This window comes from Podarcis erhardii (genome assembly GCF_964252035.2).
Source record: "Podarcis erhardii genome assembly, chromosome: 12".
Lineage (NCBI taxonomy): Eukaryota > Metazoa > Chordata > Lepidosauria > Squamata > Lacertidae > Podarcis > Podarcis erhardii.
Window position 1 is genome coordinate 37,968,053 of NC_138513.1, and position 23,184 is coordinate 37,991,236.

At 46.6% G+C, this 23,184-nt stretch overlaps 1 protein-coding gene across 3 annotated transcripts in view; it reads left to right on the top strand.

The window, feature by feature from the left end:
• Nucleotides 1-18,705, top strand: part of NOD1 (nucleotide binding oligomerization domain containing 1) — a 38,487-nt gene extending 19,782 nt beyond the window's left edge. For all 3 annotated transcript variants that reach the window (XM_081881968.1, XM_081881969.1, XM_081881970.1), the window contains 6 exons: nt 352-435; nt 1,292-1,375; nt 6,189-6,272; nt 13,665-13,748; nt 15,374-15,457; nt 18,463-18,705. In XM_081881968.1, coding sequence (XP_081738094.1) covers nt 352-435; nt 1,292-1,375; nt 6,189-6,272; nt 13,665-13,748; nt 15,374-15,457; nt 18,463-18,535 — 493 coding nt within the window. In that variant the 3' untranslated portion in view covers nt 18,536-18,705. The remainder of the gene's footprint in view (nt 1-351; nt 436-1,291; nt 1,376-6,188; nt 6,273-13,664; nt 13,749-15,373; nt 15,458-18,462) is intronic.
• Nucleotides 18,706-23,184: the final 4,479 nt, after the last annotated feature.

A 23,184-nucleotide genomic window follows, 5' to 3' on the forward strand; every position in this document is an offset into this window, starting at 1 on the left:
TTCTTTAGAGTATCTCTAGCCCTGTGGAGGTTTTAAAATATGCAGTTATTTAAATATGAGGATCCCAAAGGCAGATAATTGGGCAACCAAAAATTCTTTAATCCGCTTATTATGTTGTTTTGTAAAGCATTCAGCGAAGTATCCCTTTGTTGGAACCAATTCATTAATAGCTGTTCCAACGAGAGACATTCCGGTTACAAAACAGCAAACACAAGTGAATCTGGTTTTCTTTCTAGAAGTGCAGAAAGAAACCACTAGCTAAAATGGCACTGAAGGAATTCCATTGCATTGTTGACTTGATTTCTGGCAAATCAAAAAACAAAGATCTACCCACATGGTATTTCTTTGCAGAATAGGAGCAAACAGAATAACCACAGAGGGAGGGAAATGTCTCGCTGATGCCATCCGGAAGAGTAAAACGATGTATGAAATTGGGTAAGTTGGATCACTTTTGTTCATGGTTTTTAATAATTGGGGGTTCCCCCCCTACCCCACAAAGGATCCTGGACACTTTAGTGACAGTTTGATGATTCAGAGGGCGCTCCTTTTTTTTCTTTTTCTTTTTGTCCATTGCTAATGCAAGTTTTATTTATTTAATTTATTTATTATTTATTGAATTTATATACCGCCCTATACCCAGGGGTCTCAGGGCAGTTCACAGAATAAAATCAAGAGATAAAACCACAAAATACATAATAAAAATAAAAACAACAACCCAATAGTTCCCCCCCCACACACAAAAACCCCACATTTTAAAATGGCGGCTGAGCTAACCTGTCCTGAGACCTACTGGTGGACGATAGTAATAGTAATAAACAGTGCTTAATTTCTGGGGGGACGCAGGGGTACACATACCCCTAAACGTTTTGTGAATCTTTGTCCATTTACTGTACAGTGGTACCTCAGGTTAAGTACTTAATTCGTTCCGGAGGTCCGTTCTTAACCTGAAACTGTTCTTAACCTGAAGCACCACTTTAGCTAATGGGGCCTCCTGCTGCCGCCGCGCTGCCGGACCCCGATTTCTGTTCTCATCCTGAAGCAAAGTTCTTAACCTGAAGTACTATTTCTGGGTTAGCGGAGTCTGTAACCTGAAGTGTATGTAACCTGAGGTACCACTGTATTTATTTTCCCCAGTTTGAACTATAAAATGGCGATTTGTTTCTTGAGTCAAAATGAGAGTATCCCTAAAAAAAAAATAATAATAATAAAGCGCTGGTGATAATAATAATAATAATAATAATAATAATAATAATAATAATAATAATATGTCCCATCTCTTTCTTTTTGACAGGATGTGGGGCAATCAGGTTGGAGACGAAGGCGCCAAAGCCTTTGCAGAAGCACTGCAGAATCACCCCAGTATAACAAACGTCAGGTAAGACCATATCTGAGCAGCGAACGATGGCTTAGACCCATATCATGAAGGATTATCCTCATGTCAGAAGAGTAAGCACCCCACATTTCAGAACAATGGGGCACCTTAGGATTGTTAAATGGGGCTGGTGAGGCTGGAGTCAACCATCCAGCATCCTGGGATAGGTGCTGGGGCCTGAGCCCCCTCTGGCGTGGTCCACAACTGATAACTGCCTCAGGTGATTGGACCCGGCCATCCTTTGAATTTCCCACAATGCCTCGCAGGGATGCTCTAGGCCATGGGTAGGCAAACTAAGGCCCGGGGGCCAGATCCGGCCCAATCACCTTCTAAATCCGGCCCACAGACAATCCAGCGTGTTTTTACATGAGTAGAATGTGCCCTTTTATTTAAAATGCATCTCTGGGTTATTTGTGGGACATAGGAATTCATTCATTTTTATCCCTTCAAAATATAGTCTGGCCCCCCACAAGGTCTGAGGGACAGTGGACCGGCCCCACTCTAGGCCTAGGTAAATGGAGTCGGTTGTTGTCAGGATCTGTCTTGGGCAGCAACTGAGTCTGTTGTAGTCAAGCAATACCAATAGGTTTTTGGCAGAGAACCAGGGAGCCTAATTTAGAGCAAAGACCTTTTAAAAAATCAAAGATGATTGATGTCTTAAATGGTGGCGTTACAGTACCAAAACAGCATTGTCAGTCCATATTTGGCTATAAAAAGCACTAAAAAATAAAATTGACATTGGCAGCTTCTCAGAATTTGGAGAGACGCTTTTAAAACACAATTTTCCTTAAGGGAAAAAGCAAAAGCTTGTCAATCACTTTTCTTTCATCTAACAAACAAACCTTGACGATTCTAGGCTAAGGAGAATGGCCGTTTTCCTTCTCCCACAAGATGGCAGACTTCATCAAGTGAAAATCTCAAAAGTCTGTTTAGTTGGGTGAGAAGAGAGGGCCGCTTCTTGCAACGCAATTTTTTTGAGAGTGCCCCACCTGCACACAAACGTGTGACCACGAAAAAACAACAGCACAGATTTATGCAAAACTAAAATAACATACAAGGAAGCCATAATTGTTTCTAGTTCTTTCTGGAAGTACAAACCATGGCAGACCCATGTCTCCCCATGCTGAATGTGTGAAACAGCTGAGAACCAGAGAAAACGTTGAGTCCTTTCTGTTTGGAAATCTCTGTTGAACTCGCCAGTGATCCTTGCTGGCTAGTTTTGGTCAAAAATCCCTGTCTGCCATGCCTTGCCTTTGCAATGGTTTTGGAAGGTTCTGATCTCTTTGAGGAGAAGGCAGCTGCAGGGCATGAATGAATGATGATGATGATAAATAAATAAATTAATACACAGCGAAAGCTTAAAATCCAAGGCGTTGCACAGTTGAAGTGTCCAATGTTGAATTAGAAGCCAATTGGAATAAAAATGTTTTCAAAAGCTTAAAATCCAAGGCTTTGTGCAGTTGAAATGTCCCGCGTTGAATTAGAAGCCAGATGGAATAAAAACATTTTCACTGCCTGCCTGAGGAAACTCAGGGATAATGGTGCTCATCTAAGCTCTTTTGGAAGGGAATCCATAACTAGGGGGCTGTCACCGAAAAGGCCCTTTCCAGTTGTCCACGCTCCGCAGTAACACTTTACCTGATTGGCTCATTGCTTGTCTATGCAGGCAGCAGCCATTGGAGGCTCAGTGAGGGCAGCTGGCCTAGCCAGCATCCCAGTTCTGAGCTTGCTTTGTGAAACCTCCCCAGAAACTTCATTTGGTTGCACCTAAGGGACCTGATGGGAAGCACTGTCTTCTTACAAAACAGGCTTGAGCAGAGCGAGTATAAGAGTGGCCTTGCAGGATTGTGCTCAGGGAATCCACCTGCATCAGAGCCAGGACCTTACATGAGTGGCCTCGGGTTCAAGCGTCGTAAAACAGCAGCACCCCTCTCCATGCCACCTCGCAAACTCCATTTTGAAACGGAGAAGCGTGAAAAGCCATTTGTTGATGTGGCATTTCTCCCTAAAGACCAAAAATGCTTACTGGTCTCACTAGGAGACAGTTACAGCACGGATTCTGCAAGCCTCAGTTCCTTCCTCGCTTCCATTTAAGACTCCCATTTGAGGAGGAAACTCACAGGTGAATCTTTTCTCTTGAATATGCGGGTTCTCCTGCTTCCAAGTTTTTGGTTGCCACTGCAAGCCCAACCTGCCTCCCACCCTTCCATTTTGCTGTCTCCATGGGGCATCATTTATCCCCCTGATGAGGTGCAGTCGTACCTTGGTTCTCAGACAGAATGCGCTCTGGGAGTCCGTTCAACTCCCGAAACGGCTCAAAAACCAAGGCACGGCTTCCGATTGGCTGCAGGAGCTTCCTGCACTCAGCCAAAAGCTGCGCCGGACGTTCGGCTTCCGAAAACCATTTGAAAACCGGAACACTCACTTCCGGTTTCCGATCGTTTGGGAGCCAAAATGTACGAGTTCCAAGGCGTTCAGCAACAAAAGTACGGCTGTACTAGCTGTTCAAATTGCTGGCTTTGAGCGAGAGAGACGAAGCTCCATGTTTTGGGGCACTTCGAATGCTCAAGACACCTTGAGCTACCTAAGAAGAAGAAGAAGAAGAGGAAGAAGAAGAAGAGGAAGAAGAAGAAGAAGAAGAAGAAGAAGAAGAAGAAGAAGAAGAAGAAGAAGAAGAAGAACGGACTACTGCAATGCGCTCTACATGGGGCTACCTTTGAAGGTGACCCGGAAACTACAACTAATCCAGAATGCAGCAGCTAGACTGGTGACTGGGGGCGGCTGCCGAGACCACATAACACCGCTCTTGAAAGACCTACATTGGCTCCTAGTACGTTTCCAAGCACAATTCAAAGTGTTGGTGCTGACCTTTAAAGCCCTAAACGGCCTCGGTCCAGTATATCTGAAGGAGCGTCTCCACCCCCAATCGTTCAACCCGACACTGAGGTCCAGCTCCGAGGGCCTTCTGGCGGTTCCCTCATTGCGAGAAGTGAGGTAACAGGGAACCAGGCAGCGGGCCTTCTCGGTAGTGGTGCCCGCCCTGTGAAACGCCCTCCCACCAGATGTCAAAGCGATAAACAACTACCTGACATTCAGAAGACATCTTAAGGCAGCCCTGTTCAGGGAAGTTTTTAATGTGTGACATTTTAGTGTATTTTTGGTCTCTGTGGAAGCTGCGCAGAGTGGCTGGGGAAACCCAGCCAGATGGGCGGGGTACAAATAATCAATTGTTGTTGTTGTTGTTGTTGTTAAAGTGGAAGTTTTTTGCCTGTTTTGGAAGGATCTTAACAGTGTTGATACCTCTGGGAATAACGTCGACGGATCTACATGTGAAGAGGAGAGGCAGGTGAAGAGAAAGCCAGGGAGGTTGGCATGCAAAGAGCATGCCAAGGCTTGCTTCAGCCCAAAATGATTTTCCCTCCCTCTACACACTTTGAACAGCAGCAGCCCTTCGTGCCACGGCACAAACGGCTGTTGAAACACCCACTCACCAGATACAGGTGCAAGGGAAAAACTTGTGAGAAATCTAAGAGCCGGGGGGTGGGGGACGACCGCTCTGAGACGTGTGGAAATAGCTGCTCTGCTTTTTGGATCCTGACCAAAACGAACAGCTTTTCTAATCGGCTTCATTATCTAGGAGTTGTCACTCAAAACGGTTCAAATTTTACTCGGAAGAATTTCCGGACCCAATTATCGTGGGGGGTGGGGCTTTCCTTGCCTGCAAACATTTCCTCCATTGGCAGAGCAAGGCTGTCGGGCGGCACGGAAACGTCCTCTAGTTAATGCTTAATTTCAGGAAGGAAGTCTTTGGGGCAGATATCTAGGCATTGCAAATGTGGTTTTTGTGTGACTGTGTTTGTTTGTTCTCTTCTTCTTCACCTTCTCTGCATTTTCCTTATTGCTAATCTCCAAGTGGTTTCTCATTGATTTCAAAATGCATAGCCTCCAACATTTCTCCAATGAAAATAGGGACATCCTATTCAAATTAATAAATTATTATTATTATTATTATTATTATTATTATTATTATTTATTTTACTATTTATACCCCGCCCATCTGACTGGGTTACCCCAGCAACTCTGGGCGGTTTCCAACATACACAAAAACATAATGAACATTAAAAGCATTTTTAAAAAACCTTCCCTATACAGTGGCACCTCGGTTTACATACGCTTCAAGTTACAGACTCCGCTAACCCAGAAATAGTACCTCGGGTTAAGAACTTTGCTTCAGGATGAGAACAGAAATCGTGCAGCGGCGGCAGCAGCAGGAGGCCCCATTAGCTAAAGTGGTGCTTCAGGTTAAGAACAGTTTCAGGTTAAGAACAGACCTCCGGAACGAATTAAGTACTTAAGCCGAGGTACCACTGTACAGGGCTGCCTTCAGATGGCTTGGGGGGGGGCGGATAACTCCATACCCTCCAACATTTCTCCAATGAAAATAGGAGACGTCCTAAGGAAAAGCGGGACATTCCAGGATCAAATCAGAAACTGGGGCGATTGCCCCTGGAAAATAAGGGCACTTGGTGCGTCTGACATAGGCTAAGTTAGTCCTACTGTGGTTGGGGGGGAGTGCTGAGAGGGTCCTTGCCCCAAATGTCCTCCCCTTATGACACTACTGTATGAAACAGAAGGAAGAAGGGCCCTATGCACTCTTATCTGTGGCACGTCCATGTGAATCATTGTTTGTATACTGTTCGGTTCCGCAAAGTCTCATCCAGTTGCGAGGTTGTCGAAAGAAAACATTTGCTGCTCTTCTGTGTGTGCGCCCACGTGCATCTTTTAAATATTTCCCCTCCTGTCTTTTGCTTCGCAGTCTTGCGTTTAATGGCATCACCACCGAAGGGGGGAAAAGCATCGCAGAAGCCATGAAGCACAATAGCACCGTGAATATATTTTGGTAAGGATCCGCTTGTTGGCAGATTCTGGGAAGGGGGGCAGCTTCGCGGGGCTCACCTCTCCTTACAAGGAGAGGGGACATGGATTTTACATGGTGGGTTTCCCTCTCTCAGTCCGTACCAGATTCCAGAGTAGGCCTAGGTTGGAGTGGCAGATTTCTGTGCGAGGTACATGAGGGAACTGGAAGGATCACTTTGAGCGCAGAAGAGGCCAAGGCCAAAAATGTGAGGAGAACAAATAAACCACAGCAGGAAACTCTTCGGATTTTGTTTGGGGCATTTTTACCCTATCGCGTGAGACCAATAGCGGCCCCTCCCCTCTAGGCTGACAGTCGAAAAGATGACGCAAAAGGAAAGAGGTTTGAGGAGGGAAGAGGAAAACAAGCAAACCCTTAGAAAGTTACATCCAGGCTGAAGCACAAGGTGGCGCTCCAGCCGTGGTCGGGGGCAACTCCTCTTTATCAATGGCTACGCCGACAGGGGGCTGTTGGGTGTCGGAGTCAAACGACACCCAGAGGACCACATGTTCTCCACCCCCGAATTATGACGTAGCTCCTACGATGACCAGCTGGAACGGAAACAGCTGCCCTGTTTCCCCTATCTCCCTCTGCTGCAGCCGGATAGGTTGAGTTTTGCATTTGGAGATCACCTCCCTTTTCCTTATAGCGTGAGCCATGGGTCCTGTTGGAATTGGCAGTGATCCAACAGCTTTGTACTTGTGAATTAGAAAAGCCAGTATATCCTCCCAATGCCATGTTGCTGAGCTCTGAAGGGCCTGAGACTCTGACCAAATATTATTGATTGATTGATTGATTGATTGATTGATTGATTGAATTTATATACCGCCCTATACCTGGAGGTCTCGGGGCAACTCACAGAATAAAATCAAGATATAAAACCACAAAATACAGTGGAACCTCGGCTGTCGAATGTAACCCGTTCCGGAAGACCATTCAACTTCCGAAAAATTCGACAACCGAGTTGCAATTGCTGGTCGGCAAAATCCATTGAAAAAATGGAGAAACGCGCCTCAGAAGCTGTTTGACTTCTGAGGCGCGTTCAGAAACAGAAGCATTCACTTCCAGGTTATGGTGTTCAAAAGCCAAAACGTTTGACTTCTGAAGCGTTTGACAACCGAGGTTCCACTGTACATAATGAAAATGAAAACAACAACCCACTAGCCCCCCCCAAAAAAATACATTTTAAAAGGGCATAGGATGTCAGCATCGCCCTTGAGCCAGTGCCACCAACTGGACTAGGCGAGCTGGGTAGCACTTCCAGAGACCACCTTCTGGACAGGAACAGGTAAAAGTGCTGTGGACTCACAGCTTAGAGTTGTGAGAACCGGATTCACTTCCACAAGAAGACAGTCGTCGTACAGCAGAGTATAGCAGAGTATAGCAGAGCATAAACGACTCGGAGAGCAGCTCTGTAGAATATCTTCTTTTATTCTATCTACAACTATAATACACAACTATGTACAGAGCTAAATGAGGTCTAAGCGAAAATGCTGAGCTGCGCTGAGTGTCTGCAGCTGCTCTTAGCAGCAACCTTATCTATACACACGATCTCTCTCTAACCCTCAGTCTCTCTCTCTTTGATGTGAGGCTGGAGCGGAATAAGTAGAGAGCAGAAACCGCCCCCTCCTCTCTGGAGAATCAGCAGAGAACATCAGCAGATTCTTGGATATGGGAGGGGTGAAATCTCCTCAGATCAACCAAAGGCCTGGTTAAAAAGGAATGTTTTTGCCTGACGCCTAAAAGTGTATAATGAAGGCGCCAGGCAAACTTCCCTGGGGGGGAGCATTCCACAGATGGGGAGCCACTGCAGAGAAGGCCCTGTTCTCGTGTTGCCACCCTCCGGACCTCTCAAGGAGAAGGCACATGAAGAAGGGCCTCAGAAGGTGATCTCAGGGTCCGGGTAGGTTCATATGGAAAGAGGCAGTCCTTGAGGTACTGTGGCCCTGAGCCATGGTGTGTGTGTGTGTGTGTGTGTGTGTGTGTGTGTGTGTGTGTGGTTTTTAACCCACCATGGTTTTCCTAGCATTTCAGTGTGTTCCAAGTAGTTTTGGGAGAATAATTCACCACCCCAACCTCCACATTCGTATGGTTTCAATTCTTGGTTCCACGTCCTCCTTAAGAGTAATTCTGCAGCGGCAGCCATTGGCTTCTGAATGTCTTTGCTGTCGCTTCTGCCTTCTGCTGCTAAGACCCTGCGGGGTTGTTCCAGCAGCCCAAGGATGTCTGAGCTAGCAAGAACCAGCATCAGAGCTGAGACCACATCCAGCCCCAGGGAGCAGCAGCGAGTTTTTAAAAAGTAAACACTTTTAAGTATCCCCGGTATTAAAAGCAGCTGATTAAGTTGACTAAACCCGATGATTAAATGAATCCAAAATGAACTCGGGAACGTACGGTGAGAGATTTATTGCATTTTTCGCTCTATAAGACACACTTTCCCCCCTCCAAAAATTAAGGGGAAATGTGTGTGCGACTTATGGAGCAAATGCAGGCTCCATGGCTTCAGCGACAGCAACGCGAAGCCTCTGAAGCGCAGTGGGAGCACTCCCACCGCGCTCCGGAGGCTTCGCATTGCTTTCATAGAATCATAGAGTTGGAAGAGACCACAAGGGCCATCGAGTCCAACCCCCTGCCAAGCAGGAAACACCATCAGAGCACTCCTGACATACGGTTGTCAAGCCTCTGCTTAAAGACCTCCAAAGAAGGAGACTCCACCACACTCCTTGGCAGCAAATTCCACTGTCGAACAGCTCTTACTGTCAGGAAGTTCTTCCTAATGTTTAGGTGGAATCTTCTTTCTTGTAGTTTGGAACCATTGCTCCGTGTCCGCTTCTCTGGAGCAGCAGAAAACAACCTTTCTCCCTCCTCTATGTGACATCCTTTTATATATTTGAACATGGCTATCATATCACCCCTTAACCTCCTCTTCTCCAGGCTAAACATGCCCAGCTCCCTTAGCCGTTCCTCATAAGGCATCGTTTCCAGGCCTTTGACCATTTTGGTTGCCCTCCTCTGGACACGTTCCAGTTTGTCAGTGTCCTTCTTGAACTGTGGTGCCCAGAACTGGACACAGTACTGAAGCCTGGAGAGCGAGCGGGGTCGGTGCGCACTGATCCCTCTTGCTCTCCTGGCTTCGCTTCGCTGGAGAGGCGCTGCACAGTTTTCCCTCTCTGCACAGCGCCCCTTCGGGAGGAGAAATGGAAGGGGCTCCGTTTCTCCTGCCACTTTGCTGAAGGGGCGCTGCGCAGAGAGGGAGAGAATTTTTTTTCCTTGTTCTCCCCCCTCTAAAACTAGGTGTGTCCTATGGTCGAGTGCGTCCTATGGAGCGAAAAATACGGTAAATGTGGAAAGGGATGGAAGGCTAGAGAGAAACAGGGGGTGTATAGCTAGATTTTTGAACCCTAAATTACAGATCCCTGGAGGAAAGAGGGATCTTCGGTGGAGAGCAAGAGACATTTCCTCCTCCCAAACTGAGTTATCCAGGTAGATAAGTCTTCATCCCATTGCCTTAACGTACAGGGCAGACCAAAGGAGCTTTTGTAGCACTTCTTTTTTATTTGTTATTCCACTCTCCATTTAAAAGAAATCCCAGCACAGATGACAACAAACATCAGCAAGCAGCAAGCGATCTAGCATTAGCCAGGTGCGTTCGCACGGCCTTTTGTAGCACACCTGTAAGACACCCCGTAATTATCGTAAGGAATATCTTGCGACTCATTTGTGCCCCAGACATTCTCCCTCCTGCGCCTTTGAACCGGTTTTGAAGCAGGGACACTAAACACCCCACCTGACACACTGGAACGCCAAGCCCTCTTTTGTTCCATCATCGTTCTCACAATGCCTGGCTGATCACAACAACCGCGTTTCTGGAGACAATAAATTATTGTGCTTTTGGAACAGCCAGTCCCGGCGTTGACGGTAAAGGGGAGGCAACTTTGGATCGTGTCCCAAGTGCTGCCTGGGATCTGATGCAAGACGGCAGGCCGCAACGCTGTTGATGGCTTGAACCGTGAATCAAAATCCATCCAGTTCAGTATTGCCTACACTAACTGACAGCATCCCTGCAGGGTTTCAGGCAGGGACTTCTCCCAGCCCAACTGGAGATGCTGGGATTTGAACCCAGGACCTTTTGCATGCAAATCAAGTGCTTCAGCCAGCCCTGAGCCACATCATACATCACAACCGCACCTTGTTTCTCAGCGGCTCCTCTGTCTTCATTTCTGTCAGCACTCGCTGCCTATTGTTAGAGAGCTCATTTCTTCATTTCCCAGGGAGATTTGATTGGTGCCTTCATTATATGCCTTTAGGCGCCAGGCAAAAAAACATTTCTCTTTAACCAGGCCTTTGGGTGATTGACATGCAATGCCCTTTTAAAATATGTCAGGGAGGGGATTTGGGGGTTATTCTTGTTTTTGTTTTTATTATGTCTTTTGCGTTTTTAATATTGTGGTTTTTATCTGCCCTGAGACATGTGGATAAATTATTTTTATTTAAATAATTTGTATTTGGCTTGACAAGTATAAGATTATAACAATACAAAGTACATATCCATATTTAGAAATTCCTTTGAATCTCTGGACTTCCTCCTCCTCCTATTGTCAATATTTTCAACTGCATATTATTCAGTAATCCATATTTTATGTCACTCCATTGTCTCCATAGTACTTGCTACATTACAGGTGCTATTGCAATCCTGCTAATGTTTTCATCTGCTTAGAGTGGTCTCCCAGATAAGTTATAAATATTTCCCATTCTTTGTTAAAAGTTTTGGTCTTCTTGGTTCCTGAGCTTTTCAGTCAGTTTTGCCATTTTGGCATACAGTGGTACCTTGGGTTACATATGCTTCAGGTTACATACGCTTCAGGTTACAGGCTCCGCTAACCCAGTAATAGTGCTTCAGGTTAAGAACTTTGCTTCAGGATGAGAACAGAAATTGTGCTCCGGCGGCACGGTGGCAGCAGGAGGCCCCATTAGCTAAAGTGGTGCTTCAGGTTAAGAACAGTTTCAGGTTAAGAACGGACCTCCGGAACGAATTATGTACTTAACCCGAGGTACCACTGTAGTCCAACAGCTTAGTTTGCCATTCCTCTCTGATAGGGACTTTGTTTTCTTTCCATCTCTGGGCTAGTAGCATCTGTGCAGCTGTCATCGCATACATAAAAAGTATTTTCTGCTCCTTTGGAATATTGGTACCTACAATTCCTAACAGAAAAGCTTCCAGTTTTTGTTTCGTTTATTAACAATGTTATTTCAAACATTTTTTTCAATTCATTATATAAGGGCAGTATAAAATTTTAATTAATTGATTGATTAACTAACTAACTAATAATTTGCAGCTAGCAACAAGCCTCCTGAGCTTGTTAAAATGCTTTGTGGACATCCTGAGTATTTGTAGCTTCTGTATATATGCTCCACTTTCCTCTTCCTAACCCCAAAAGAAGGGGAGAGCCATACATAGCAGCTTACAAAATAAAATAAAAGACTAACTTAAAAAGGGCAATAATTCTCCATTAACCCAGCCTGGGGCTGCTTGGTCAAGCGTTGAGCTATAAATGCCTTTAATCTCTATGGAGAGAAGGTGGAAGACCAGTTTTGGTGTGGTCCTAATGGCTAATCCTGTTTTTCTGTCCTCACTGGAAATTTTCCAAGCTGCCCTCCTCTCCACCAGCCATTCCCATGAATGCTTTCCATGGCAGCATTTTTATTTTCATTTTAAAAAAGCAAAACCAGAAACCCTTCCTTGATCATGTGGAAATGCCTTAGGTATGTGGGGGGTGAGTGGGTCTTCATCTCACTTGCATTAAAAACAAACAAACCCTTTTTCAAATGAATGCTGAAATCTTAGCAAAATGTAAGTTTGCTTGAACGCAATGATGCCCACAATGGCTGTACTGTCAATCACTTGGCAGACCTTTTAGACATGCGCATCTAAGAGTTTCCATTTCATTCCTGGCCAGCCAGGATCTTTAATAAAATTGCACCTATGTTGGCAGAGAAGAAATTCAATTTTTTTTCCAAACCATGGGACAGCCATACAGTCTCAGGACTGAAAAAAGGAGGTTCTTTTTATCATATGTAGTGGTCTTGTAGTAGGGTTAAAGCTTACTGGGAAATGATATATAATGAAATGGAAAGGATGTTTAAAATAACATTTGTAAAAAAAAAAATACCCCAGAAGCTTTTCTTTTGGCAATTATAGGGACAGAACTACCTAAACTACAGTGGTACCTCAGGTTAAGTACTTAATTCATTCCGGAGGTCCGTTCTTAACCTGAAACTGTTCTTAACCTGAAGCACCACTTTAGCTAATGGGGCCTCCAGCTGCCGCTGCGCTGCCGGAGCATGATTTCTGTTCTCATCCTGAAGCAAAGTTCTTAACCTGAAGCACTATTTCTGGGTTAGCGGAGTCTGTAACCTGAAGCGTATGTATCCCAAGGTACCACTGTATATAGAAACATAGTCCTGTATGCGACTACAGTGGCCAGAATGTTACTTGCCCCAAAATGGAAAGAAGCAGAAGTCCTATCAAAGGAAGACTTGATACAAAAACTTATGGAATATGCAGAAATGGCAAAACCTACCAGAAGAATAAGAAATCAAGATAACAAACTTTTTAGAAAAGAATAGCAATGGTTTATGGAAAATTTACAGATAAATTTCAAAGAGATAAAAACACTGGCAGGATAATTCTAATAACTTGCAGTTTCATAAGAGTATATATTTAAAGAAGATGAATAAATGAGCACATTAAGTTAATTTGGATATGCAGAAGATATTAAAAATAAATTTAAGGAACTGCAGAAAGGGGGGGAAGGAAGTCAAGTTTTGAAATGTCAAAATGATTGTAAAATTAGTTAAATATATACACTTGAAAAGTGTATATATATATATATATATATATGCAGGTTTTGGTGTCCTCGGGTGTCTTCCCGTGTAAAAGTTGGGGTGTCTAGGCGACGTTTCGACGAGGTCTCACTCGTCATCTTCATCGGACTTCTAGTTTCTCGTAGGTTCTTGTCAGCTGGAAGGTTTCCTCCCCGTAGAGGTAAGATATTTGCTTTCGTAGATTTTCACGGGTACAGGAATGCAGGTTTTGGTGTCCTCGGGTGTCTTCCCGTGTAAAAGTTGGGGTGTCTAGGCGACGTTTCGACGAGGTCTCACTCGTCATCTTCAAGTCTTCTAGTCGAAACGTCGCCTAGACACCCCAACTTTTACACGGGAAGACACCCGAGGACACCAAAACCTGCATTCCTGTACCCGTGAAAATCTACGAAAGCATATATATATATATATATATATATATATATATATATATATATATATATAAATTTTTAAAGAAAAAAATAAAAGAAAAATCCTGTTCGTTTCTCTCACCAGGCTAACAAAGAATGAGCTGGATGACGAAGCAGCCGAATGCTTTGCCGAAATGGTAAAGGTCAACAAGCGATTGGGTCATCTATGGTGAGTTGTGTTGCCTCGCGGAGCAGGGACTCTTGTGTCACTGCCTAAGGCTATGAGTCACATTTCAGTCACTGTACATTTTCTACACAAGGACCCAACCCTGAGCTTTGGGCTCCTTTTGACAGAAAGGTCACCGGAAGCCCTTAATTTGCATCAAGGCATCAGATTCATGCTGATCTAAAGTTTGAGTGCCTCATTCTTCACAATTCCCGGGAGGAGTTGCTGAACCAGTGACTAGGAGAGGAATCAGTTGAACTTTTGAAGGATTCCTATGCAGATGACACGTATAAAAATGTGGCAAAGTGTCAAAATGTTAAAAACTTCCCAATAGAGGGCTGCCTTCAGATGTCTTCTAAAAGTTGTATGGTTCTTTACCTCCTTGACATCTGATGGGAGGGCGTTCCACCGGGTGGCTGCCACCACCAAGAAGGCCCTTTGCCTGGTTCCGTGTAACCTCACTTCTCGCAAGGAGGGAACCGCCAGAAGGCCCTCTGCGCTGGACCTCAGTGTCCGGGGAGAACGATGGGGGTGGAGACACTCCTTCAGGTATACAGGACCGAGGCCGTTTAGGGCTTTAAAGGTCAGCACCAACACCTTGAATTGTGCTCGGAAATGTACTGGGAGCCAATGTAGGTCTTTCAGGTCCAGTGTTCTGTGGTCTCGGCGGCCACTCCCAGTCACCAGTCTAGCTGCTGCATTCTGGATTAGTTGCAGATTCCGGGTGACCTTCAAAGGTAGCCCCACGTAGAGCGCATTGCAGTAATCTAAGCAGGAGATAACTAGAGCATGCACCATTCTGGCGAGACAGTCTGCGGGCAGGTAGGGTCTCAGCCGGCGTAGCAGATGGAGCTGGTAGATAGCTGCCCTGGACACAGATGTCCCATGTACACAGTGTTTAGTTTAATCACCACCATCAAAGCACCAGCAAAATGTAAGACTTGGTTTTCGTTTGTTTAGGGATCTACCTCATTGTCAGTAACGCCGACATTTCCTTTTGTCCGTGTGTTGTGTTTTTCCATAACAAATTACCCTTGAGTGACTAATGCTAAAGAAATAAATGACTTGAAGTTTTTTTATAAAATAAATTGCAGTGTTCTGGGCAAAGGAAAACGGGGGAGATCGAACTCCAAGGTGACTTTACATATTTTTGATGGTTGGCCCCTCTGAGCCGGTCTCTTCCTGCCTCCTCTCTTGCGGTGCCAGCCCAAAGTGGCCAGTGAATTGCCTTCTCCGGCCGGCGCTTTGGATCCGTCATGAATAATCCCCCAGACAGCTGCTCTCCTGTGATCAGAGAGCAGCTGTGTGGTCAATTATACAATTAAGCTCAGTAACCCTGAAAGACGTCCGTGCACTTTAGACTGAAGAGGCTTGGAGCCTTTTGGCTGTGCTTCTATGGGGGGATTGTCTGATGCCAAGCAGGCCAGCCATGCAGATGGAAATCAGAAACCACCAGTTCCTGGCAAGACCCCAGCCTTGTTCAGCAAAAAGGAGTGTTGATTTTCCACTTCAGACGCACCATGCCCAAGCCAAGTGCGTGACAGGCAGGACGCTGTGGACCGGGCGCAAACAGAGAGTGTTTTCTCCGGCGCTGAGTGTTCCCCTTTCCTTTTCTCTTTCTCTTCTAGGCTTATCCAGAATCAGATTACCAGCAGAGGTGCCAAGTGCCTGGCTGATGCTCTCAAGCACAATACGGCCATTAAAGAGATCTGGTAAGAATGACAGCTGTGCAGCTTTCCAAAGTGTGGCAGTCACACTCCAACTGTCTGCTTAGACCCATGTGCAGGATCTTGCCTAGTTAGACGGGGAGCCTGTGGCCCGTAAGATGCCATTTGGGCTTCAAGTCTCATCAGCGAGGCTGATGGCGATGAGAGCTGGGGCCTAACATCCAGAGAGCCACATGCTGTTGTTGATGTACAACAAAACGTGTGTGGGATGTTCTCGCACACGAGACAGTGGCAAACGCCTTGCGCCTTGGCCATTTTCGTGCTTTGGCGATGGAATGTGCCCCCAAATACATTTCACCTGTTTCTGGTGCCAAGAGGGCAAAGGTGCCAAGAGAGATTGTGGAGCTGAGTTGGGCCGCTGTTCCCGCCACAGTCACCTTGACTTCTGAACATGGGGATCCTTCAAACGCAAATCAGGAGTCTGTATCATTCAGATAGGTGGGAGCAAATAATCCTGCCCTGTGGGGGACGTGGGTGGCACTGGGTTAAACCACAGAGCCTAGGACTTGCTGATCAGAAGGTCAGCGGTTCGAATCCCCATGACGGGGTGAGCTCCCATTGCTCAGTCCCTGCTCCTGCCAACCTAGCAGTTTGAAAACATGTCAAAGTAGATAAATAGGTACCGCTCCGGCAGGAAGGTAAACGGCATTTCAGTGCGCTGCTCTGGTTCACCAGCAGCAGCTTAGTCATGCTGGCCACATGACCCGGAAGCTGTACGCCGGCTCCCTTGGCCAGTAAAGCGAGATGAGCGCCGCAACCCCAGAGTCGGCCACGACTGGACCTAATGGTCAGGGGTCCCTTTACCTTTAAACCTGCCCTGTGTGCGCAGTCTAACTAAGGGAGGAATAGCAGAGATCAGGAACAATCGTGTTGGGAGCCCTGCATGCCGTTGTGGGCCACCAGCTGGCTAGACCTTAACTGCCTAGCCACATCTTTAATTAGCATTTAAATCATGAGTCTCTCAATGTGGCTAGCAGTAGTTGTAACCAAGTCCCATAGAAACCTGTGGACCAGGTTATTCAGGCCCAACGCACAGTGACACTTAACATTTTAGCTGGCTCAGAATCAGCGTTTGTCAATTTTGCCTCTTGGTTTATGAGCCGGTGCCGTAGGACTTACACAGCCCCCGTTCGTTTCAGTGCAGGAGATGCTCCTCTCTTAACCTCAGGGTTGTGGGTTCGAACCCCACACTGGGCAAAAAGATGCCTGCACTTGCAGGGGTTGGACTTGATGGTCCTCACGGTCCTTTTCAACTGTACAATTCTGTGATTGTCTCCATAGCCATTTCAGAAATAAAGTACATTTCGTTAGTTTAATATACAGTCGTACCTCGGAAGTCGAACGCCTTGCGAGTCGAACGTTTTGGCTCCGGAACAATGCAAAATGAGTGTTCCGGTTTGCGAACGTTCTTTGGAACCCAAACTTCCGACACGGGTTCTGCAGCTTCCGATTGGCTGCAGGAGCTTCTTGCAACCAATCGGAAGCTTCGTCTTGGTTTCCGAATGCTTTGGAAGTCAAACGGACGTCCAGAACAGATTCCGTTCGGCTTCTGAGATACAACTGTACTGCCTTTACATAAGCCCCAGGGCCGTTTAAAACAGGCAAATCCATAAAAATCACACAATATTTGAAAGCAGGTGGCAGATCACTAAAGAGCAATTACTAATTGCCGCATCAGTCAAGTCTCTCCAGATGCGCCTTAACCAGTGTTAGAAACCGAGATATGAAAGTTGGGAGGTAAATGGTACCTTAAACCGAGGTTATGGGCACAACAACAGAATGTCTAGGCACGCTATTTTATAACAAGAATATGAAAATGAATGAACTGCAGCTAAAATATTATGTTGGTTTTTCACATGTTCTAGTCCTTCCCCTGCCCACTCCCCTAATATTCTTAAGAGGGTCTCTTCTCCAGTCTTCAGAGAGTAGCTGGAAGTGGGGAGGCAGAAAAAGGTCCTCCTTTCCTCCCACTCTTTCAGTTTTAACCCAAAATCTTAGGCGTAGTATTGCACCCAGAGGTCAGAAGCTCCTTGCGCTGATGAAATTCCCTGTTGCAAAATACGCCTAGGACAATGGGAGTTTCAAACACTGGTCTTAACTAGCCACCTAAAACTGTACAGAGATGGGGCCTGGGGCATTTTAGTAGGGAGGGAGTTCTATGTCTTAAAGGAGCCACCACTGAAGAGGCCATTTCCCAGGCCTCATCCTGAGAAAGGACCACCAGGAGGGTCTCACCTTCTGACCTCAGAGCACAAGCCCTGATAGATGTGGAAGAAGGCATTCTTGCAGATAGTTGTGCTTCAATATCTGCCCTGTTCTGTTGAGCCCAGAACACATCAACTAGGTGAACTTCTTGCAGCAGAAACAAGAGAGCCTTAGCTTATATCTTGTGATCTAAAGGGCTGTGTGTGACTTTCAATATGTTTTAGTATTGCCTACTACGAGCTAAGGGGATGCGGGTGGCCCTGTGGGTTAAACCACAGAGCCTAGGACTTGATCAGAAGGTCGGCGGTTCGAATCCCCACGATGGGGTGAGCTCCCATTGCTCGGTCCCTGCTCCTGCCAACCTAGCAGTTCCAAAGCACGTCAAAGTGCAAGTAGATAAATAGGTACCACTCTGGCGGGAAGGTAAACGGCATTTCCGTGCGCTGCTCTGGTTTGCCAGAAGTGGCTTAGTCACGCCGGCTCCTTCGGCCAATAAAGCGAGATGAGCGCTGCAACCCCAGAGTTGGTCACGACTGCACCTAAGGGTCAGGGGCCCCTTTACCTTTACCTTACTACGGGCTAAGCATTCCCAAGAGATGAACAGCTCTTGGATTTCTCTAGGTGGAAATTTCACGTCCTCGTCAGAAACCAGGACTACCTTGTGCTGTTCGTCCCAAAACAAACAGGCAAGAGGAAGAGCACCAAAGGAAAGAGAGTGAGAGAACCTGCAGAAACAGCGGCTTTATTTTAATTTCTCTTTCCCTCCCTCTTTCCACCTCCAACAGCTTAAATGGAAACCTAATAAGCCAAGAGGATGCAAAAACGTTTGAAGATGAAAGGAGGCTTGTTTTCTTTTGAGATGGGGGGAGAGAACGGGTTGGACGGCTGTCAAGATGCCAGGCCTGTGGAACAGTGGTGGCTGAAGCCCGAATGTGATGCCCAGTTGACTCGAGGGTGGAAGACGTGTGCCTTACATTGTGCTTTAAAAAAATAAAATATCTCCTTGGGGCTGTTTTTACATCTTGTAACAGAGGCTTGACGGTAGTTGTTGCCTTAAAAACTAACCATTTGCACCCTACTTCACAGGGGGAATCGTGCATCAACCGACACAACCATTTGTTGTTACTTTATTACCATATTTTTCGCTCTATAACACGCACCTGACCATAACACGCACATTGTTTTTAGAGGAGGAAAACAAGGAAAAAAACATTCTGAATGAAACAGTGGATGTATCATTTTTGGGCTTCATGCTGTGGCCACAGACATGTGATCTGATGGTGAATTTGGGGTGACCCAATGCCAAAATCCTAAGAATTCCTGTGGATCCATGCTTTGTAACCACGTTTTTGCACCATTGCAGCCCCAGGCAACAGTGGGTGCGTGATTTTTTTGGTGCAGGCTGTAGCCATGGACATGCTATGTGATCTGATGGTGAATTTGGGGTGACCCAATGCAAAGATCCTTAGAATCCCTGTGGATCCATGCTTTTTAACCACGTTTTTGCACCATTACAGCCCCAGGCAACAGTGGGTGCGTGATTTTTTTGGTGCAGGCTGTAGCCATGGACATGCTATGTGATCTGATGGTGAATTTGGGGTGACCCAATGCAAGGATCCTGAGAATCCCTGTGGATCCATGCTTTTTAACCACATTTCTGCACCATTGCAGCCCCAGGCAACAGTGGGTGTGTGATTTGGGGGGGGCAGGCTGTAGCCATGGACATGCTATGTGATCTGATGGTGAATTTGGGGTGACCCAATGCAAAGATCCTGAGGATCCATGTGGATCTATGGTTTGTAACCACATTTTAAGTGGGGAGCGAAGGAAAAACAAAGAAGGGACATTAGAGGGGTGTGCAGAGAAGCAGCTGGCTAAGAATGCAGGATAGGGATTTAACGGGTTGGAGGAAAGAAAGGCAAAAGTTTTCCCCCACCCAAGCCAGCCAGCCAGCCATCTCTCTCTCTCTCTCTCTCTCTCTCTCTCTCTCTCTCTCTCCCTCCCTCCCTCCCTCCCTCCCTCCCTCTCTCTCTCCCTCCCCCCCCTCTCCCTCCCTCCCTCCCCCTCTCTCTCTCCCTCCCCCCTCTCTCTCTCCCTCTCCCTTCCCCCCTCTCTCTCCCTCTCCCCCAGCAGCACCGGAGCTTGCCTGGAGGGGAGGGGCTTTCCCTGCTCTTTGTTCCGTTTCAGCAAACACAGCAACGAAACAGAGAAGGGTGGGCAGTAAGACCCTGAGGCAGAATGCAGGAAAGCAGCCGCTTCCTCTTTTCAGTTTTCCCTTCTCCGTGAAGCGCCGCGATTTGATTTTTGCCTGGCGATTTGATTTTTGCCTGATTTTTCGGCTCCAGGGACCACACATTCGCTCTATAACACGCACAGACATTTCCCCTTCCTTTTTAGGAGAAAAAATCTGCGTGTTATAGAGGGAAAAATACGGTATGTACGTACTAAAAAAAGGGACGCGGGTGGCGCTGTGGGTTAAACCACAGAGCCTAGGACTTGCCGGTCAGAAGGTCGGCGGTTCGAATCTCCGCAACAGGGTGAGCTCCCGTTGCTCGGTCCCTGCTCCTGCCAACCTAGCAGTTCGAAAGCACACCAGCGCAAGTAGATAAATAAGTACCGCTCTGGCGGGAAAGTAAATGGCGTTTCCGTGCGCTGCTCTGGTTCGCCAGAAGCGGCTTAGTCATGCTGACCACATGACCCGGAAGCTGTACGCCGGCTCCCTAGGCCATTAAAGTGAGATGAGTAATGGTCAGGGGTCCCTTTACCTTTACCTAGATGCTAAAAATTCTGTGTGTGTGTGTGTGTGTGTGTGTGTGTGTGGGAGAGAGAGAGAAAGAGAAAGAGAGAAAGAGAAAGAGAGAGGGAGATTTATGAACCGATGTGGTTAAAAACAAAGTATGTAGGACATTCACAAGCTAAGAGCAATCTCACCTGGCAGTTGAGCAAGTGAATATCATTCATCCAAGTCTGGGATAGCTCACTCAGTAAAGGATGAGACTCTTAACCTCAAGGTCATGTGTTTGAGCCCCATGTTCATCGCTGGGGGTTGGACCTGATGACCCTCTTGGTCCCTTCCAACTCTACAGTTCTTTGGTTCTATTTTCGATTATTCTATTTTCAGTTCATTTCTGCTCTATCTGCAATGACAGGATTTTCTTGACTTGAGGCTTCATCAGCCTTGACTCGCATGTGATCTGTTCATGATCTTTGGCCGAAGGGGTTGAGAGTCCAAACGGCAGAGGGACAGGGAAGTGGGAGGGGGAGAGAAAGGAGACAAACACCATGCTATAGGGCTAAGCGGAAGCTCCACTTTGGCTGGCAGAAACCCCTCACGCCATGCCAACAAACCTCTAGCGAGCAAGGGCTGTGTGTGCCTGTCATTGCTTGCCACCTCCTGGGGTGCAGGTGGCGCTGTGGTCTAAACCACGGAGCCTCTTGGGCTTGCTGATTGGAAGGTCGATGGTTCGAATCCCCTCAATGGTCTGAGCTCCCGTTGCTCTGTCCCAGCTCCTGCCAACCTAGCAGTTCAAAAGCACGCCAGTTCAAGTAGATAAATAGGTACCACAATGACGGGAAGGTAAAAGTGTTTCCGTGCACTCTGGTTTCCGTCACAGTGTTCCATTGCACCAGAAGCAGATTAGTCCTGCTGGCCACATGACCCGGAAAGCTGACTGGGGACAAACGCCAGCTCCCTTGGCCTGAAAGCGAGATGAGCGCCACAACCCCATAGTCGCCTTTGACTGGACTTAACAACCTTGCCACCTCCATAGTCTCGTTCAGCAGGAAACAGGAGATAAAGGCTTTGCATTAGTGCCTTAGTCCCAGCCTTTTCCAAGTTGGTGTTTGTGGCGATCACACACAGGGCCCCCGGACGTTTGACGGTCTATTGACCCTGTGCCGCCACTGCAATTGCTTTTTCCGCTGCCACCACCCCGTATTTCAAGGGGACACACGGAGTCCAGTCAGTTGTTAACATAAACAAATAATCAAGTTTATTTTTAAATGCAGAAACAAGCTTATGGTTACAGTTAATTTTACTTGGCAGTTTCTTATTCTTAGTTCCTAACAACTCCAAACTGATTATTCCAACTATCTATCTGACTCCACCTAACAATTCCTCTCACTCTCTCACAATACAACTCTACCAACCCACACCTAAACCTCCCTCTTCCTTCTTCAACTCCCAAACCTCAACTCCCAACTCTCAAACCTCAACCCAACTGACTTTCAAAACCTCCCACTCTAACTTTTATTCCCCCCTTGCATTCTCACTGGCCAATCACATCACACCTATTTGAACCCTTTCCTTATGACCCATCCTAAGAGGCAAACGCCACAGTGCTCTCCAGGTGAGCTCGCTGGGGCTGATGGGAACTGTAGTCCAAAATACCTGGAAGGCGGCTTTGCCTTCGTCTGTGTTCCACTTGCAAACAGATCAGAACGAAACAGATGCAAACATGATGCCAGCAAATCAGGATCAAGGCTCCACAAACAGTGACAGTCATATCACCTCCTTGCAGACTTTGTGCAAACAAATTGGGGCAAATGCTCAGCAAACAGGTCGGTTTAGAAGCAACCCAGGTCCTTGGTCGTATTAAAAGCAGTGCAGCCATCCCTTTGGGGGCCAAGCAAAAGAGCAACAGAGTTTGTGCAGAGGCGTTGGGGACTGGGCAGAGGGGAAATGGTGGAGACCGCCCCCCCACCCTGACCCTTCCAGGGAGGAGAAAGAGGAAGACAATATAGATTTACAACAGGAGTTTGAGGGAGGTCACAGCTCAGAGGCAGATGAGGGGGAAAGCTGGAAAAACATGGGAGAGCCAGAACAACACTCAACGTCATTAGAAAGCGTTCCAGACCCTCCTTCTCCCAGAACCCAGCGAGCCTTAAAAGTAGGAGAGCAAAGACAGAGGGCACATAGATCACCCGTAGAGGAGGTGATGAGGATGATGAGTGAGGAAATGGGGGGTGGAGAGTCACTTGGGACAACACCCTTATCCGAGAGGCTGGGTTTTATAGCCTCCCTCTGTAGAGATTGAAATAAAAAAGGACGCTAAGAAACTTTCCCTTGTCTTTATACCGTATTTTTCGTTCCATAATATGCACCTGACCATAAGACACACCTAGTTTTTAGAGGGGGAATGCAAGAAAAAAAATTCTTTAAAGGGAGCGCTGAGCAGAGCCTCCCGCCTGCATTCGCTCCATAAGATGCACACACATTTCCCCTTACTTTTTAGGAGAGAAAAGGTGCGTCTTATGGAGCGAAAAATACGGTACTTTCCTGCACAACCGGCCAGGATCCGCTAACAGCATCCTGACAAGAGGATGAATGGGTGCCTTTAACATTCACATTCTACGTAATAGGCATCCTATAGTATTCAGCTTGCAGTCCGCAGAATAAGCCAGTGCCACTGGCTTATTCTCTTTCAAATGGCAAAATTCAGGTGTGAAAAATGAATGCAGCACTGCCTTTCTGTAGCCTCTTCCCTTGGCCTTTTTTTTTTTTTTGG